The following is a 20,857-nucleotide window of genomic DNA, read 5'->3' as shown; positions in this document are numbered from 1 at the left end:
CATTGGAACTCAATTCTGGCAAAATGTCACTTAGGGATCAGACGCTTGCCATCTGCCTTAAAGTGTACGAAAAAGCAACGTACATTCAGATGAGTAGTATCTTTGCAGCAAAGGGTAATGAAGTTATCAAACAATTCCTTACTTCAGCGATTCTTTAAACGAATCCAAACAATGTATCTCACATTACAAAATTTTTTTAAAAAAAATATCGTGAATTTTATCCAATTGTTAAAAAGTAGTGATATATCAAGTTTAGAGTGTAAAATATTATCAGGATGTGAAAAAATTTTCTTATCATGAAAGTTTAACCAATTCTCATCTTAAGCCTTGCCAATTCTACTGTTTACCTTAATGCATTGCAAACTCTATACCCTATTTTGTGACCCAACCTGGAAAGCTATACTGGAGAAAGAAAGTAACGCAACCAAACAGTTTATATTTTTCGAATTTCCCTAAAACGTTTAAACCTGGAAATTTTTCAATAGGTGTGCAAAAAGAAAGAACAAGTTTGACCATAACTAAAACTGTTTGATAAAAAAAATGAAAAACTGATTCAGATGACAGAAGTTTGGACTTTTTAAACCAGATTCAAGAAATGAGTAGGGAAAACTTTCATTGGGTTTTGGTAATTTGTAAGTCTGAGATAAGTTTTTAAGCGCTGTATTAAAAAATGTGAAAAAGCGAAACTTAGAGCTCCAAACCGAAACGTTAAAAGTAGCTTTTTAGAAATGAAAATAGTGCTTTACGTTTTTTTACTTTTTGTACCAGAACACGTTTATTTTTGGGACAAGCAATCGCCTCAACTGAAGCCAAATAATAGCTACTACCCAAAATAAATCTGAAATTGATTTAGCTTTATGAAATTTATTTTTTCAGTTAACAACTAATTGCGTTACTTTTTTCTCCAGCATAGAGCTTATCTCAATATATGGGATCTTCAATGCACCCCCTTCAGCATTTACTATTTATTAGCTTCAATACAAATTAAAGTTTGAAGTTATTTCTGTCTAAGCAGAGACGGGAGGTGTACGATTTTTAAACATTCGGAGGTCAGCTCTTCAGAATAAGGCAGCTAACTCTAGTGATTTTGCGTTATCGGAACTTTCTGTAATGTGATAAGATGCTTATACTTCGTTCGGGGTTATGTCCATCGCACTGTCCTGTATTCGCGCAAATGATGGCCAACCTCTGAATTGATTTTAATATACGCCTAAGTAACACACATAAATTGAATTGGGGGGGGGGGGGGGGGGGGGGTTGTTGCGTTTTCTTTTTTTCTGGGATTCGACACCATGCCGACCCAAAGGGTCGCCCAATTGGTAGTAATATAACACTTTCATTTTTGGAAGCCCGACCCTAACATTTTTCTAAGGGGCCAACTTATACTAATAATTTTCAGGGTGGAACGCTGGCCGAAAAAAACGCAATTTTTGGAACTTATTAAAGCGCCTAAAATGATTTTTTTTGTCTTGTTTTTTTTTCTGCGCCGAAAATTTGGCCAAAATAGGGCCTCTATAAAAAATTTAGGAGAGCTCAAAATATCAACTTGGTCAACTTATAAAACAGATCTTCAAAATGTTTTAATTTTTTTTGAAAATACCCCCTCCGCTCGAGAAAATCCTAGGTACGCCCCTGATTTAAACCACTCGCCAATGGAATGCAACACAAAAGTAAACATAAGATTAATTATAGCGACAATGTAATTTTGTACTACATTAAGTATATCGTAACAACGCCTACAAAACATTAATTGAAGGAAGATAGAAAGTGCGCTTAAGTCACTTCCTTCAGAAACATTTATTGATTCTATGTGAGCCCTCTAGTTTCTTGCACAAAAACAAACTAAATTGAAAATTCAAGCTTAATTAATTCAACACATCAGCAAATCAGAAAAAGCGAAACAATACGGCAGATTCAGTTTCATGGCAATGGGTTTGTGCACTACAGCGCTGATTTAAATTATCCGGACAAAACTTGAATTTTCAAACGCGTTTTTCTTAATTTGGGTTACGATTAAACAAAACGTGAACAGAAGAAAAGTTGCTTAGAATTTCATCAGAGTTATTATCGTGCAATTTTTTCTCCGAAATTCTCAACCAAATATTTATCCCAGAAATGGGTCATTTTGGCTTTTTTTTTCAATTAATCAAGAATTACGCAGAAACTACTTTGTTAATTGATGAGAAATATATATCAAAATAAGCCTCTTACACAGCCCAACATAGTTCTAGAGAGTTAAATCTCCAGAAATTGGAGTAGATTGTTTAATTTGTTTTTAAGCATCGATTTTGAGTTTTATATAGTAAAAAGCACATTTCTTGACAATCAAGTAAAAATATTTTCTCTTATACGGGTTGTTGGAGATTTCACCCTCTAGAACTTTGTTGGGCTGCGTAAGAGGCTTCTTGCAATATATATTTCTCATCAATTAACAAAGTAGTTCCTGTGTAATTCTTAATTAATTAAAAAAAGCCAAAATGACCCATTTTTGGGATAAAATTTTGGTTGAGAATTTCGGAGATTTGCTTGAACGATAATAATTCTGATGAAATTCTAAGCAACTTCTATTCTGTTCACTTTTTGTCTAATCTTGACCCAAATTAAGAAAAACGTGTTTGAAAATTCAAGTTTTGTTCATTTTGTCCGTATAGTTTAAATCAGCACTGTAGCTTCAAAAAACAAACGCATGAAAGTGTCGGTGAGACATAACAAGTGGCAGTTTAGCATTTTCTCCAGCGAGCATAAAAAATAATTTAAATAATTAATGATATTAGTCTTCTAATCAACAAAACATAGCCAACTGACAGTTGAAAAAGAGTAATGAACGCAAGTAAACTGAAAAAAAAAAACTGACTTTCAACTTTTCTAAGACTTGAAATTCTAAAAACTAAAAATAGATGGCCTTAAAGCTCGAATTTGTAGAACAATTTAGGAGGGACACTTTTTTGCTAAAGTTACCCAAATTCAAGAAAACAGGATCATTGGTAAAACTTTTATTTCTCTGGGAAATCTGATAATTAAAATTCGATCACGTTTTTCAAGACCTTTACACTTTTGCTGTTCGATAGTGGAGTTTGCCCTCCTTTTAAAAATGGAAATGCACTGAACTTATAAAAAAACTTAAGTCGAACCGCGAAAAAATTGAATTGAGCGTGAAAAAATTTTAAGACTGTTTACTGATAAAAAAAAAATTAGCAAGACCTATATAAGAGTACTAATCACGTTCATTACTCTTAATATTTTGCGAAAAAAAAATTAAAACGTAACATTTGTTTGCGGCTATTAAATTGAGTTTGATTTGCATGCATCAATTCTAATGAACTTCAAAGCTGCCACCTATTATAATAAATCACCAATATGTCATTGCTAGGGCAACCAAAATCCCGATGGAGAAAAATCAAAGTCGACAAATTTGTCGACAACCTTTTTGTCGACAAATTAACCTTCACCTGCCTGCTGTAGAAATTTAAACAAAATCAGCAAATCAACCAAACTGGGGGCAAAAGATCAAATCCTAAAGGATCTGGTGGTAAAGTGGTGATCATCGAAACGTAAATTTGTGATATGAAACCTCGAAATTACATACAAAATTTCGAAAGGGCGGCAGAGGGTCGGAATTAATTCAAAAACTTAAGGCGAAATAACAAGGGACGAAATTTAGCAAAACAAAGGTGGAGGGTGGTTGCCGTAGTCACTGAACAGTGTCTTACTAGTTGTTTAAGTCTCTTTAGTTATGCTTTGCAGAACATGTTTCGAACAAGTTGTGCGACTTGTGAGTTTGGGTGCTGCTGCATCAAATGTTGGTACATTTCTCTTATCGTGTCTATCTTGTGCTGTTCCAAATCATGCCCCCCTTCCAAATGAGTTCTTTCGTGGTCCTCGTGGTCTGCCTGCGCAACTGCCTCCACTCTTTGCATGAACTCGTGCATGATCCTGTCGTCCTCTGGTGAGAAGGGGGGCCACTCCAACTCCTGCGCCTTCCGCTCTGCCTCCTCCAACACATCCTCGGGGAACTTCACCATCTTTGCCACGTGGATCCCAAAACTACTATCACAATATCCTGTAACAAAAGCGACAAGTGTGAATGAAATTTACGGCTCAGAACTTTTATACCCAGAACTTTTCCAAAAATATTCATAAAAAGCTGGGTAAAAAAATTTGAAAACTGTTCAAACTGGTCTATTTAACTCCGACAATAGTCATCCTTAACCCTATAACTTTAATTGAAACGCTTCAAAAACGTCTTTTTTTCATTAACACTGATTCAGAAAAACGGACCGGTAACCAAAAACATTTTATGACCAGAAGGATGAAAAAATTGAAATGATTTGGTAAGTCTCGACAATCAAGACACATGTCAAAGACCTAAGTCGAGAAAAACTGTAAAATTATTGTCTAACAACACATCACATCAAACTATTCTACACATTTTTGAACGATCTTTAACGAAGAACTCAGTTTGGGCGTCTTTTTCGTATCTGTTTGAACCCGTAGATGGTCAGTTTTATCGCATGTGTCTGCGTACAGAGCATCTCTATCTTTTCTATTCAGAGCTCGTACTTTCTTTAAAGCGGTTCGGTAAAATTAGTCTCTCGCCGGAATTGCTACAGGGTTTCCCGATTGCGGAACAAGCTTTGTGGTCAGACCATTACAACCCACATCTACCGCAAGGATTTGTCATCTCGGATCGCTGACTTTTTCCTCTGTTTGTCCCTCGACTTTCTGGTTGTCTGGGACTGTTTTGATTCTGTTTATTGTCCTAAACGAGATTTCTCACCCTTTGTGTAGCAATTTCCCGGATAAGCGGCCATTTGTGTCTTGGATCTTTTGCTTGCTGGCTTCTCGTTTTTCAAGACTAATTGCCGGTTCTTTCTTAGATTAATCTCTTTCGAAAGCTCCTTATGAACATCACTATCTGCCAGGTCGAGAGTGAAAAGGTCACGTACACAACGCTCCTCGAAGTCCTCAAGTGGCGCACTTGAGCTATGTCTCTGAGAGTCGCATGGAATATTTTGCAGGATTCGTTCAGGGCTTGATTTCTGGAGGAGAGTGAAGACACCGAAAGCCATGTTCCGATGCGATTTGAATGTATCCTCCATTATTTCCCACAATCCCATGAATGTCACACTGTTCCGTGATTTCGACATTTGCATAGTTGCTTTGAAATTTCCGACTGCCTTCCTCTCCCATTGACAGGAAGGAAGATGTGCGTTTTACCCGTCTGTCTACTATACTCCAAGGGGTATTATTGATTGTGACCCCGATTTTTCTCACTCGTTGACATTCGTTTTCCACCTATTTACCAGTGCAAAAATACGGACTTTTCGCGCTCCAATAGATTGTTGTGCTAGATGTGCGTGGTTCCTTTCTTCGAACAGTATGTTTGGGAGCACGACTTCCGTTGATTTTTCTTGTAGCAGATCTTCCAGATCCAAACTCTTTTTGCCAGTGCTTGCCAGTGTTAAGAGTTGCTTCCATTTTTCCCATTTCACTGGGCGTTCCGGTGTAGGTTTCTTTCCCAGAACGCGTCGACTCCGAAAGGTGTTTTTTCCTTTGCTGGCTGCGCCGTGTGACTAGAGTTTTAAGGAGCGTATCCTAAAAACCGAAACTTGGAATCCTCATGTGAAAGGCTAAGGGAATCTCGCTAAATGGAAAGGGTACCTGAAACCAGTAATCGAAATTGAAAAGGGATAAATTGAATCACACACACACACAAATTAGTAACTCAATTATAACCTAGGTCTAACGACAAAAGAACACGTTCGAAGTGAGACAACGCTTCGCTCGTAACCTGTCAGTGTGACCTTGATGCTTTAAGTGAATTTATTGAAGTGCACAAATTAGATTACTGCATTAGATGGACTTGACATGGCCAACAAGATTAAGGAATGACTCATTAGTACATCAAGTGTAAATAACTACCTTATCCGGCTAATGAGGTACTCCAACGTTGCACCCAAAAAAATTGTTTGCGGATTAATGCAACTGGATTTGATAATAACTTTGTGAAAATCATTTTGTTGCTAACATAACGCCTTCTTGATGTAATGCAGCATTCCTTACCTGCATCATTTCAAAGCAGACTCATAACCTTTTGCTCATTTTTTGTCTGAAACTAGAATGTTGATCCAATCTAACGGGTAATTTAATTAAGCGAAATTATTTCAATTGTATTGATGTTTGTAATCCAGTTGCGGCGGAATGAGGTTTAAGTCTGAAACTCCCATCTCAAAGTAACATCAACCAAGCAATGAACAGGGCTAAACCGAACCGGAAAAAAACACATGATCCGATCTGAGATGCATGTACGAATAACGAGATACGTGAGAGGCATGTACGAATAACGAGACACGTGAGAGGCATGTACGAATAACGAGACACGTGAGAGGCATGTACGAATAACGAGACGCGTGAGAGGCATGTACGAATAACTGAACCATACATGTTTTCAAACGTTATTCATCGGAAAAAAATATAGTAAAGGGTTAGCACGAAATGTCTTCTTTCCAATTTATGGGGAAAAAAAGTTACCTGGATTCATTTTGTACATCATGATCACTTCATTGTTCTCCACAGAGGCAGTGAAGTGGTAGTTCTTCACCGTATCATACTTGTTGGCCAAAGCAGTCAGTTCGTGAAAGTGAGTGGCGAACAGGGCGAACGGTTTTATTCTGCTCACACCCAGGCACCACTTCTCAAAGGGGTAAGGGTAGCAGAGGATAGATATATTTTCTTCAGGAGGGGATGCTGCACACCAAGTTCTTCTCCATTTCAATTAAAATTACTGATGAATTCTAATGGATTTTCTCCAACAATATTTTTATTTTGACGCTGGTTCGATGAAAAACAAAAAAAGTTAATCGAAAAGTTTTTAGCTTTCATCGCGTCAAAATTAAATAAAGATCCATTTTTTTGCGTGAAAACAGCTTTTCATAGTCTAGCACTTCTTAAACATTATATGCTCACAATACATGAATCAGACTAAACTAGAAGTAGATTTTGAAAGGCTCCAATGGCACATTAATTGATTCGAAAAAAAATGTCCTTCTCCCCTCATATTTATCTTAGCAGCTGTCAGACTGTACGAGAGGAGGTGGAGGTGGTGCCTGGTGAGTATGTGTTCAGATATGGCCATGGCCAGTCCGAATCCATCAAACGTCGAAGTGCCTCTTCCGAGTTCGTCAATAATGACCAGACTGTTCTCCGTGGCTGTGTTAAGAATCACATTAGTCTCCACCATCTCCGCCATGAAAGTGGACACGCCCTAGAGCAGATATGCGCAAGAAATTGAATCATTTTGATTGAATATAGTTATCTATATTTGAAATAAGGACAGCCGGATACTGTGCAAATAGCACAGAATGTTCCGACCACAGTCTTAAAAAAATACAATATTTTTTATCAAATAAGTGTTGTTTTTTTTCTGTGTGGTGTGAGAGTAAGATCTGAATGAAAAAAAAAATTAGGTATATGCGACAGTCATAGTCAAACAAATCTATTGGAAAACAATTTCTGTAGAAAAATGACTCGAAAAATCAGTTGTAAAAAAAGTTCAAGAAATTTTCTTTTTTTTGCAGAAAACTTGAGAATTTTCAAGTTTTTGTTTCCAAAATGGCGCTAAAAAATTTCAAAAACTAAAATTACTCGAATAAAACTAAGATTTTATGGCTTAAATTAAACGAAGCTTAAATAAGCTATTGTAAGCCTGCAAGGCTCACTTTGACGAGCCTTATTAGCTCAAAATTAGACCAAAATTTCAAACTGGTTTTTCTCAATACTGAGATATTTTTAAACGTCGTTCGAATCACGATTGAAAGGGATTTAATACAATATAAAACTCGTCCCGTTCCGATGATTATTTATGGTGTATGATTTTGCGTTAAAAAATAACTAAAACACCTGAATACAAAAGTTCAGCCACATTTTTCAAATTGTTGGAACAAAAAAAAAGATCACCTTACTTACAATCATCGATACGCATAATTGCGGCACGGCTGCCTAACAAAATGGTGGACAATAACAGCAAAAAACGGCAAAAAACTTTGAAAATTAAAAAAAGGATAAAGTTGAAGAAAATGCAAAAATATGCGATCAAAGAAACTCAGCTTCAAACACTCGGCTTTAACATATTTCCTATTCTTCATTAGTATATTTCCTTTTTTATTGAAATTCTAACAGATTTCATACTTTTCACTTTTAGGTTTGATCAGAATTAGCCACAATTTATCTATCACACTTGTACGCCACTTTTATAACAAAATCAATGATATCTCAACAAAGCAAAACTAGATGGGTCTTGATCCTTGTCTCTGAGTAAAATTGATTTAACTACACCGTCTGTTCGCCAAGCTATCTTTTTTGGCTTCTCGCTCTTTACTTTATAGTTAGTGTACAGTAATGATTACTAACCAATCGTAATCCAAAGCTGATTTTTCCTAATTAACTAGTCAGACCGATTTTAGTGAAGGAAAAGAACAGGTAGAATAGCTGCCACATCCTCATTGTGTAGTCATAGCGGAGAAACAATAACGTGACACGATTTTAACGGCCGCTCGTCTCCGTGGATTTTAGCGCCACCGTTTCTTCATACCTGATATCTCTCCAGAAGGATCCCTGGCAGCGGAGAGATATCAAATTTGACTTACAAATCGTATTAACCCAAAACTAAGTTGCTTAAACGCCGAAAAACAAAAACTAACTGCTAAGAGCAAAGAAAACATTGAGGAGACTTCCTCCAGACATTGTCACCGCCAGTTGTTCAGTACATCTGGAAAGTGGTTCGCTCTTTCTGTGCGAAAATGGTTCACTGTGATAGGCAACCAAAGGGCATCGGTCAGCGCCCTGGATATCGGTCCTGAAGCCTCTTTCCGCGACGAATTGAGGACGGTAGAATCATAGGAAAATTTGTAAGTAACGTTTAAAGCTTTAATCAGATCAACACTCGGTTACTCATGCCCAGTTTGGTCGATGTAAGCTAGTCCTGCAAGCCGACTTAATTGTCGTTCAAAATGCAGTTCTCCGTTTCGTAACCGGGTGCACGAAAATTAGCCACATAGATGACTTACACACTGAGAGAAAAAAGTTTTTTTTGTGCAAGAGAACCATAAATTCCTGTCCAATCAATTCTATCTTCTTCAATTTTAGCATACCAACTCCCTTTCTCTCCTAGACAAATCAAACTTAATTTTGAAATTGAAAAAAAAAACAAATTGACCAGACAATTTTCGAGAGCAAAAGCTTAAGCCCTTTTTAACGATAACACTGACCAAGGCAACTTCGTTTTGAATAATCGACTGATGAACTGCTCCCTTGCTCAATTAGGAGCACGTTAGCGCAGCTCAGCCGGCAATCGGCGTTTTTAAATAACTATGTGAATAAAATAGACCCCAATGTCCCCTCGAACAGTCCCCACTGTCCGTACCCCCAAATTACCCTCCACCAACCGAGGTAGCAATGTTCCTAAGACTCGGGCCAAGTTCGCATTATGTGTACCCTGTACGCAACTAACAACAGAAAAACCAGAATTCAGTTGATCGCTCTCTAGCCTCGACTCTTCAGTAATAAACCATTCCTAAAAAGAAAATAAGAGTATCCTAGTTACATAGCCATGAGGAAACATCGGACGTATCGTGAATTAAAAAAGACCAGTGAAACCGTGGCAGGGACCAACCAAGTTAAACATAGAAGCGAAGCGCGTCATCAACGTGCGCTTCATCAGGCAGCTAAAAGACCAAAAACACGAAAAAACCGTAGTCTATTCGATCTTTCAACACGTACGGTAACTACGAAACATTCCCTAAATTAACTTTAAGGAAAAATAATTGAAAAAAAAAACGAACATGAAAATTAACGCTAAATATTTATGCAAATTTTCTTGAACCACTATTACAGAAATCATTTAAAATATGCAAAATTGAAACACAGATAATACTACAAACAGTTTGCATTTAAGAGGTGCCAATTTTATGTTCCTTGTCGTGCAGAGGATCACACAGAAACTGCACTAATAACTATCCGAAATCATTTAGGTAGAATTTTGCTTATTTTCGGGTTCTCAGGGTTTTAAATATCCAAAATTAATTTCAAAAGATTGGTTTTAAAATTCTCAAACAAAACAACTACGACGAACAAAATGCAACTCAAAATCAATGAAATTGAGAAAAAAACGATAAAAAATGCCTTTTTTATATTTTGAATATGTAAATTATATGCAGCCTATGTTTGAATTAGGTCTGCACTATTTGTTAAAAAACACTTGGTGAACTTTTTGCAAAAAACTTACATAAACAGACGTGATTAGACGGAAACGGATCGATCGAATGTTTGATAAAAATTGAATCGGAAATAGTTTTCCTTCTCACCCTAGAAATTTCAAGTACGTGACGCAACCAGCCCTTGTAAATGGAAGTTGAAAATCAGCCAAAAAAAACTAAATCGAAAATAAAGAAACCGAAAAAAAAATTACAAGAAAAATAATTTAAACTTTTGCGCACTATCTATTGGCGAGAACATCTAATGAGTTCTAAAAAGGGAAACTTGATCTTACATAGAGACCGCTGAACAAACGAAGTAGACCATTGAGCATAAAACGCTGAACGGACACATGTGGACACAAGAGAACGCACGTGTACTGGAATCTGTGAACAAAGTTGGTTACGGCTGAAAAAGTCTTGAACCCGGTTGCAACACACTTGCTATCGCAAGTGTAAAAAAAACTTTGATAAACAGTTCTAGACGCCTGCTAGGAACTGTTCCACAAAACCAACAAATTTTACAGGAAAATTACTTAAAGAAAAAATTTTAGGTAGCCGCAAAGCCATTGTTAGGCTTAAGCAAGAGTTTCAGAAAAACTATTTTCGTTTGCAAAATGTGATTATTTTTGTATAGTTATAACCAGACTCAACTTTTCACACAAAAGAACCAAAAATCAAAACCATTTTGTGTGGCGCCATAATTAGTTTTTCTTTGTTTTCAAACGCAAAGATAAGTCTAAGTATGACAAAAAATTATTCTAAAAACTTTCAAACACAGTTTTTTTTATGTAGAATTTATCTAAGCAACATAGAAAAAGTTACGTTCTGTTTAAATTAATCTGTGCAAAATTGAAACTTTAATTTCAATGGTGAATCTACAAATGCAGTTTAACACCGACATTGGGCTTTATTCTATTCGATTAGCCTGTGGTTTGTTTTGTTATCGGGCAGGCTCGGAAACATTTACAAATGAGAAAATTCAATGAAAAAAAAACATAGAAGCCCTGGTCTGGAATCTCACGCTGCTCCGAGAAATCCGGGCCAATCCCTTCAAGACTTTGACTTGGTTTTCCTTGGCCAGGTAACGCAGACAGGGCAGAGATAAGTTTTAGACAAAAGAGTTGAACGAACCTATTCCGCCGACAAAAGATGACGAACAGAAGCTGTTTTTTTCCTCATCTCAACACACGAGTTGACTTTAAAAAGAAAATTTAAACATAAAACTGTTTTCTTTGAGATGTACATGTTCACTGTTTTTAAAGCTATTGCAGTAGAGAGAGCCACTTTTATGGTTAATTTAACCTAGTGTTATTCCTCAGGAGCAGTAGCGGATTCAATGGGGGGGGGGGGGGGGGCGAACCCCTTGAGGGCTATGCTCATTTTTGAATTTTTTTTGAAAATCAGTACTCCAACTCCCCCACGAGAAAATCCAAGATCCGGCCCTGCTCATGAGACAATACTTTTTGTAAAATGAGTGATAGCTACAGGTTATCATTGAATTCTGAGTCCAATGGGGAATTTTTTTTACCATTACCATTAGTTTTCGCAACACAAATGGTGAGAGGCGTTCCATTTTAAGTTGCCGTCCACGAAGTTAAAGAGCCTAAAATCATGACTAAAATTCCCCGCTTACCTAACAGGAAATGGGCAAAAGGAGAAGGGGATTACCTTTTCGATGGAGTCTCCCGCTCCAATTCTGGCCATGATGGCGTCAACTACAGACAGGTGGGCTTCGTCACAGGGGACATAGCAGCCCACTTGGGCCATGAGACAAACTATGCCTACAGACCGGATGAAGGTCGACTTGCCTCCCATATTGGGCCCTACAGTGAACAAAAGTTGATGTGAGTCAATATTGAAAGCTGGGATGCCATGAATGAAATTAATGCCGCGTTTAGCTGCCAGAAGGCGCAATGATTCAGACAGACTACCGATCTCGTTTCAGCTTTTCAAAAGTTAGTCTAAGCTCATCTTGACCAAAGTATTCTGAATCTGAAACGTTTTAACGTGTGTTTTAAACTTCAAAGCTTCAGACAAGATCCACCTAAATAAACTTCAAGGCTAGACAGTAGTTTTTTTTCTGATTTTTACGCCAACTTTTTCATTTCAAAAACGAACTATCTGGATCAACAACCTTCCCTCTTTTGTCATAAGAAAACAAAAACATAGCTTGAGAGCTGCCCATTTTTCAGCAAGGTGTTCGAATGAAATTATACCTTGATACAGTGCTGATTTAAATTAACCGGACAAAAGAAAAAAACTCGCATTTTCAAACGTATTTTTCTCAAATTGGGTTAAGATTAAACAAAAAATGAACTGAACAAAGGTTGCTTAGAATTTCACCAGAATTAATATGGTACAATTTTTTCTCCAAAATTCTCAACCAAATTTTTACCCAAAATTGGGTCATTTTAGTTTTTTTTTCAATTGATCAAAAATTACGCTGAAACTACTTTGTTAATTGATGAGAAACATATATCACAAGCAGCCTCCTACACAGCTCAACAAAGTTCTACAAAAGTTGAATCACCAAAAATTTGAGTAAATTTGTTTTTGAGCAAAATTTTTGGGTTTTACATAGTAAAAATCACGTTTCTTGACTATCACGCAAAAATATTTTCTCTTATCCAGGTTTTTTGAGATTCAACCTTTCTAGAACTTTGTTGGGCTGTGTAAGAGGCTTCTTGCAATATATAATTCTCATCAACTACCAGAGCAGTTTCAGCGTAATTTTTGATCAATTGAAAAAAAAAACTAAAACAACCAATTTTGGGGTAAAAATTTAGTTGAGAATTTTGAAGAAACAATTGCACCATATTCATTCTGGTGAAATTCTAAGCAACTTTTTATCCCTCACTTTTTGTCTAATCATAACCCAATTTGAGAAAAACGCGTTCGAAATTTCAAAATTTTAATCGTTTTGTCCGGTTAATTTAAATCAGCATTGTTATTTTCGGAACCAAATAATTCAAGAAAAACTCAAAAAACTTCAAGCGTCTTGTTTCTCATTAGCTTGTTTGAAAAATTTGAATCCGAATAGATCTGATTCAAGTCAAAAACTTAACTGAAATACTTTAAAATTTATCGCTTAGAGATCTTGCATAATATCTCTCTTTTGTGAGCAGATTCAAGCTTGAAAACATACTGAAATGTTTAAAAATGCCATCTCTGGATAAACTTCCTCAAATTTCTTTTATTGGATATCTATTCAAGCTTTTGTACATACATCGAAACTCTCACATAAACTTTTGGACTTGGAACTTTGAAGTTAAGCTTTGTGGAGCCACGTTAAAACTCAAAACCTAGCCAGAATACTAATGGAAAAGAATCAATGAACGCAAGAAAACAGAAAAAAAACTTGGAAAAAAAACTTTTGAATTTCAAAGCAGAAAAAAGATGGCCTTAAAGCTTTGAATTTCAAGAACACTTTCTGACTGACACTTTTTTCTAACATTAACTGAAATTGATTTGAAACATTTTCTTTTTTTTTGCTGGGGAATCGAAAAATTAAATTCCATTTTCGAACCTAGAATCTGATCCCGTTTTCGTGACCTTTACACTTTTCCAGTTCAATAGTGGAGTTTGCCTTCCTTTCCAGGAGCGGAATTAAGGCCCCCCTCAGAGATTCGACCCGATGCCGAACCAAAGGGTGCCCCTTTGTATTATTTTAGGAGATATTTATTTTTGGCTGACTAACGCAATTTTTGGGTCAACATTTTTCATAAAAAGCCTAACAATACCTTTTTTGGTCTGTTTCTTCAAAAACTTACCTACGGCGCAGAAAACTGCTGTCAAAATAGGGTTTTTATAGTGATTTGGGAGAGTCAAGAAAAGAAATCCAAAGTCAAATCGCGAAAAAATAAATTAGAGCCTGAACAAACTGTAAGACTTTTCCTGAAAAAAAAAACGGAAAAACATCATCGACCTATATGAGAATCTGAACTAGGTTCACCGACTCTTAAAAGGCATCATCAAAAAATTCAATTTTAAGATCCACCTCGTGATAACCTTTAGTGAAGTTGAAAACAACAACAAATTGAAAGAGGGTATCAACTCAAAATTCGGTTCAAAGTGGCGAATCCTGGTAGCTTTCGCTGAGGATAAACTCAATAAGAAACCCAATTATGGTATCATCTCATAGTTCAATTTCATGATAGCGTTTATTGAAGTTAAACAACATCAACAAAACTAAAACTTATTCAAGTTAAAAAACGAAATTAGCCAATCGAAGATAGGAACAGAGTAATGAACGTAAACGTAAAAAAAACTGACTTTGTTGAAAAAATCTCAACTTTCGACTTTCAAAGGAAAATATAGATGCCCTTAAAGCTCTTTGAATTTCTAGAACGACTTATGGCTGGCGCTTTTTTGATAACATTAACCCAACTTGAGAAAACTGGATCAACAGGTAAAGTTTTCATTCCGCTGAAAATCTAAAAATTAAATTCCACTTTCGAAGCTAAAAATCGTTCACGAACTTTCGCGCCATTTGAACGTTCGTATTTGGAGAGTGCTATTTACGTCACTTTCAGTAGATGAATTTCAATTGAACTCAAGTATATATATATATATGCACTTTTTAAGTGCATCAATATTTTAAGACTTTTTCCTGAAAAACAAAAATAAAAAATCAGCAAGACCTTTATAAGAGTCTTCACTACGTTCATTACTCTTAAAAACCAAGCCAAGTCGCGGTATCAACTCATTATTCGATTCAAAGTTTCAAGTCAAGGTTGAAGTTCAGATAGTAGTCAAAAAGTGGTATCAGCTCTTGATTAACTTCAAATTTTTGAATCTGGATAGCCTTAATTGAAGATACAAATCAAAAATAAGAGCAAAGGGTGGTATCGAATCATGATTAAGTTCACAATTCCATGTCATGATACCATTTTTTTTGAAGATTGAAGTTTAACCAGAAACTCATAAAGATGATATCAGCTCAATTCAGTTCGAAGCTCCACGTTTTGGCATCCAAATGACTTTCCCATTATTTTTAGAAAAAATCAAGATTTTATTGAGGTTAAAGTGAAGTAGAAATTCTGAGGTTAAGTTGAAGTAGAAATTCCAACGAATGGTGGTATCAAAATATGATTCGATTCAAGGTTTCAAGCCATGATACCTACTTTGAAATTGAATTTCAACCAGAAAGTCAAAAGATGACATCAGCTCATTTGGCGCCTTTATCAATCTGAAGAAAAGTCATTCTTAGTGTTCTTAGAAAATTTTACTCATTTACTCAACGAATTGCAAAAAAAACGACAAATGCTTGATTTGTTCCGCAGGCTTTTTACCTGTGATGAGTATGAACTCCTCGAGGTCTCTTTTAAGAGTGAGGTTGTTAGGTATGAAGTAGACATTGTCCTCTTTCTCCACGCAGGGGTGTCGCAGTCCACTCACTCTCAACTCCCTGCCCCCTGGAAGAATATGCGGCCGCACATAAGTGCCTTTAGCTGTGCTGATGAACACAGCGAACCCAGTCAACACATCCAACTCTGCGATCACTTCACTCAGTCGGTACAACGGCTCCAGGTACCTACAAATTATCGAGTGCACAGTCTAGAAAGCGGCATTGAGCTACTAGGGCAAAACTTCGAGCACAAGAGCTGCGCACTAGTAGAAACATCAACTTTCAATTGCTCTCTGGACAAATTACACGATGTTTTTTTGGAGAATTTTCAAAAGCTGGACAAGCCCCTTAAGTGTCTCAATTAAAATTGAACAAAATGTAATTTTTTCCCGGGGTGTATAACTGTTGTGATAAACTGAAGAGCTCCGGAAACGATTGACCATCAAGGTGAGATTTCCGAAGTATTTCCTTTGAACTCAAAAACCCTGAACGAATGGATTTTCACGACAAATAGAAAACGTAAATTAGAAATTATTTGTTCTTTCGTATTAATTATAGTATGAAAGAAGCAATGTATCATTATTCGGCCTTTCCAAGAAAGTGAAAGGCATATTTTTGATCGGGATGGTTTTTTTCTCCAGACAACGTCGACTTTTTAACTAACAATTTTTGACGGAATTTTTTAATCATTCGAAAGATATTGTTGTCCTGAGCTAAAATTTGAAAAAATATTTCATATGTGATCTTTTTTTGTAAAGCTACGGGGGTTTTAAGCTGGCCAATTTGGGACAATTAAGGCGCGATATATTTCATGCTATAAACGCGCAAGCGGAGATCGTCAAAACAATCGTTCCAAATTGAACTGAGGCATGCTATTCTGGCAGCAGACTGGTCTATTTATCACTTTGCTTACAATACTTATAATATTTATCACAATACTTCAAATTTCGAAAATCAAATAAAATAATCTATGGCCTTAAAGCTCTTTCAAGAAGAAATAATGGTTGAAATTTTTTTTTGATAAAATTAACCCAATGTGAAAAAACTGGATCAATAGATAAAATTTTTAATTCATTGGGAGATCTGTAAACTGAATTCCATTTTCGAAACTACAGTTCCATCACGTTTTTCGTGACCTTAAGACTTTTGCTGTTCGACAGTGAAATAGGCCTCCCTTTTAACAAAAGCAATGAACTGAACTTATAGAAAATGAAATCAATAGTCAAACCGCGAAAAATCAAAAATGAGCGTGAGAAAACTGAAAAAAAAATCACTAAGACTTATATAAGAGTATTCACTCTGTTCACGACTAATAAAAAAAAATTGATTAAAAAATTCATTGGAAAAACGATTGAAAATTTCATCATTTTTTTAAAGTGAGCAATATTCCATAGACCTGAAAGGGCAGTCGGAACAATCAGGGCTTTCCTCTGATCCGAGCAGTCTTGTTTATAGTTTTTCGTAGTTTTCAGAGTAAACTTCAGTGCACCAGGTAAACTTCAGTGCACCAGGTAAAAAACTAATCACTTATACCTCTCTATTTATTTATGCATGATTACGAGTTAGTTTATATATATAATATGTATATATGTATATTTGTATATATGTACATATATGTATATATGAATATATAAGAGCATGGTAACTAAGCCGACAAAACAAGCAGAAAAAGGAAACCCGACAGTTCAATTTTTCCTAAGAAAAAAACAAGGTCAGGCCGGGACTCGAATACCAGATCTTAGGTTGCATGGACAACCGCGTTACCTCTAGCCAAGTGGGAAGGAGTCTCGAAGTTGCTAGGGTTCAACAATAAAGCAACTTCAGTTTCAACTTCAACAACAACCTAAATCATAAAACAAAAACCATAATCAAATTGTTTCATGCTACTCTCAAAACATGATATCCAATGTGCTCGTACCTTTTAGATAACGTGCGCTTTACAAAAAGCGTAAAAAACTAAATTATCCAACCAGGTTTTCACCATTGTGCAGCTAAATACAACCTTCACAATTAACCTACCTCAATATATTGGAATCTATATACGCTCTTTTAGCACATAATCTGCTGCCTGGATACCTAATCCATATTTAAATAGATGGGAGTCAGCAAGATAACCCTATCATCCGGACTTTTCTATGCTTTTAACTTTTAGTTACTGGTGAATTATCCACCAAACCATGAGTGCAATTTAAATAAATAACCAGTTAGACAAAAAACTTTCCGAATTAGCATGGAAAACTGAAGAACTATTCACATTGCTGCCATTTATTATTTGACGTTTTCAACATAAAGGCAAGCTGCACTTCAAAAACACAAGCGAAAAACGCTAAAAAAGCTATTATAAAGTGGTAAAAAAATGGCAGAATTTTTTTTTGAAATTTGAAAAATATATCACCTCTAAGTGATTTAAACGCCTGCCGTAATATCTGCCGTAAATACCTGTGGTACTGGAGCCTTCAGAAAACCAACACTGGTCATTAAAAGTCCAAAAACATATGCTATTTTACTCCCAATTCCATGCATCAAATGTGCTGCCTTACAGTGACTTTCAAATGGTAGCCGCAAAAGCAAGAAAAGCTCAAAAGTGTTCGATTGCGAAAGAAAGAGCGATACATTTATGAGATTCAAAGACTGGAAGGGCCTCATAAACAAGGGTTGACACAACGGAAAAACATTAACAATCTACTTCGGAAACTAAGAGTCGTTCTCGTTTGTTCGCGCCATTTCGGATTTCGTAATTGGAGATGACAATTAACCTAACTCTCATTAGATGAGTTTAAAATGAACTCAAAAACTATATATAACTAACAGCATATATACCTCAGTAAATGCAGTAATATGTATGAATGCAATTGTGTATGTATTTAAGCATTTTAAGTCTTTAAAAACAAACAAAAAATCAACACAGCTTTGAGCTTGAATTTCATTTCGTTCTTTTACACTAAATAATTGTGGTTTCTAGCAGATGATCTATGATAAGCTATCGGGCCTGTCTATGCATAGTCCGTTTCTATGGCTTCTTTTTACAATCCAGAGAGTTATTTTGTTCAGCGACGCTTCTTGGGTCTAGAATTTTCATGTGGTATCACTATTGGACCCTGCATCGGTCAATCTGTGGTAGACTTGAAGCTACATGTTAAGTGAGAGCTGGTCCTCGTTCACTAATTTTGCCATGACAAGGGATCAAATAATCTCTACTTATTGTAATTCTCAACTTTTTGGCCATCAGAATCACCAAACGAGCCCAAAATGCATGTTTACCGGCGTTTTCGATGGTATGTAGAAAACCACGTGAACAAAACTTCTTTTCATATTTTTTGTCGATACTGAGCCAAACAAACTAAAAGAAAATCAAACACACGTACTTATAGCCAAACTCAACCGAAAGCATTTAAGTCGACAGATTCTTCCTGTTTAGTATCAATCCTTTCCGTGGTCTTTTAATTTCTAGATGCCTCAATCTACCCCCAATCTCACCAATAACTTGACAAGGCCACCCGCAAATTTAGCTTCCGACCTTTGCACTCGACCTCAACAGCCTTGTCAGGCGGTTTTAATTTAAAAACGGCCAAAGAAGTAGACGATACTAGTTATTCTCAACTTGTCTAAGGCCTTCGACATGGTGAGCCATCAAACGCTGCTGACGCTTGCACAAAATTTTTTTCACATTTAAAATAGCGGATGCCTCGTCAACGTCAGAAGGTTGAACAAAATGGTGGAAATCATTAGCTCAAGATTGAAGTCTTGAGGCCTTGAGGATATCTTTCACGTAAAAGTTAAAAAACGTAGTCAATACAACTGAACCTTGAAGTACCCCAGTTCGAACAAGTTTGGTTGTCAATATAGGCTTTCTAAAAAGAGTCCTGATTTGACGCCCACTAAAGAATTTTGAAACACACCTGACAGTAACTCCGGGTATGTCGGAGCCGTGGTAAAGCTTCAGAAGCGTTTGATGACTCAGTATGTCGAAGGCTTAGACAAGTTGAGAGTAACTAGTATCGTCTATATCGTTGGCCGTTTTTGATTAAAACCACCTCAGATATACAATTCTCCTCGAACTGGCATCTACTTAATGCTCCTCATCAAAGGTTCAGTGAGTCTACTTAGCTCACACAATAAAAATATAATTCATTAAATTTAAATGGATTCTGTTCTTCGGGTCAAGCAAAACTCAAAACCACAATTTTTTTATCTCTCAATTATAGGGAATAATACAAATAAACTTCCATAAAAGTCACGAACAGGATATCTATCATGCAAGCTTTTTCCGGTGAAAACTGGGGTCATTCAAACTAAACCTCGCTTGTGACTTATAAGACTACGATATGACCAAAACAATACTCGTACCCCGTTTGGTCACACGCAGCGAGAAAGTCGTCCCTGAACTAACTGCAAGTCGTTCAAAAAGCATCTCTCTGTGTCGTAAGAGTGAGGTGAACAAAAATGAGCTCCATCAACCACCTTCATACTGAAATCAACCAACTAACGTAGTCTTGGCATCTATGATCCTCCAATTTTTATCTGAATCCTTACTTCGACTCCCATCCCTTGCATTGATTACAAGTACCAAGATTTTCACCACAATCAGGAGAGTGGAGTTAAGAAAGGGAAGAAGAGAGTGGGGAAAGAGAGTACAAGCCAGTCTTCGTCCATCGACAAAGGACGAAGAAAGGATTGATACAAGCTAGAAGAGACACCGATGGATCAGAGTGAAATTTAGCTGACTCAAGCTGATTATTGATTGTTTACGCATTTGCGCATGAGCAAGTAAGGTGACAGGATTAAGTGAGTCACTTGTTGAGTATATTTGAATTCGTCATGACAGTAAGCTTGACTATATCTGATCTAGCAAGCGAATATACAAAGAATAAGTGTAATAAAAAACACCCTGAGAAAGGTTGACTATTTATTTTTTTTATAAAAGATTGATAAAAGGTCATGAAGCCAAACGTAATTCAGACTGCATGGTCTAATGAGCCAAAAGTTATTCAATTTTTTCTACTTGTTTATTAATTTTTGACGACTGGAAGAGATGAGTTAAACTGGATAAAAAATAGTCAACCTAACACATCTCTTCCATTCGTCAAAAATTTTAAAACAAGTAGAAAAATTTGAATAACTTTTGGCGCATTAGACCATGCAGTCCGAATTACGTTTGGCTTTATGACCTTTTATCAAGCGACTTACTTATTCATAGCTTTTTCAGGTTTTATGGCGCAAAAAAAACACGTTCTTATAAGTCTGAGAATATTCTGTT

General features: G+C 36.3%; 1 protein-coding gene across 1 annotated transcript in view; it reads right to left on the bottom strand.

Annotated features, from left to right (window-relative positions):
- Positions 1–3,654: 3,654 nt before the first annotated feature.
- LOC134842946 (DNA mismatch repair protein Msh2-like) overlaps positions 3,655–20,857 on the bottom strand; it is a 48,890-nt gene continuing 31,687 nt past the window's right edge. Inside the window, exons 10-14 of the mRNA XM_063859481.1 lie at positions 15,545–15,786; positions 11,922–12,076; positions 7,107–7,264; positions 6,532–6,671; positions 3,655–4,060 (exon numbers count right to left, since the gene is read on the bottom strand). Coding sequence (XP_063715551.1) covers positions 3,732–4,060; positions 6,532–6,671; positions 7,107–7,264; positions 11,922–12,076; positions 15,545–15,786 — 1,024 coding nt within the window. The 3' untranslated portion in view covers positions 3,655–3,731. The remainder of the gene's footprint in view (positions 4,061–6,531; positions 6,672–7,106; positions 7,265–11,921; positions 12,077–15,544; positions 15,787–20,857) is intronic.

This window comes from Symsagittifera roscoffensis, chromosome 3, assembly GCF_963678635.1.
Source record: "Symsagittifera roscoffensis chromosome 3, txSymRosc1.1, whole genome shotgun sequence".
Taxonomy (NCBI): domain Eukaryota; kingdom Metazoa; phylum Xenacoelomorpha; order Acoela; family Convolutidae; genus Symsagittifera; species Symsagittifera roscoffensis.
This window is presented reverse-complemented; position numbering and strand designations above follow the sequence as displayed.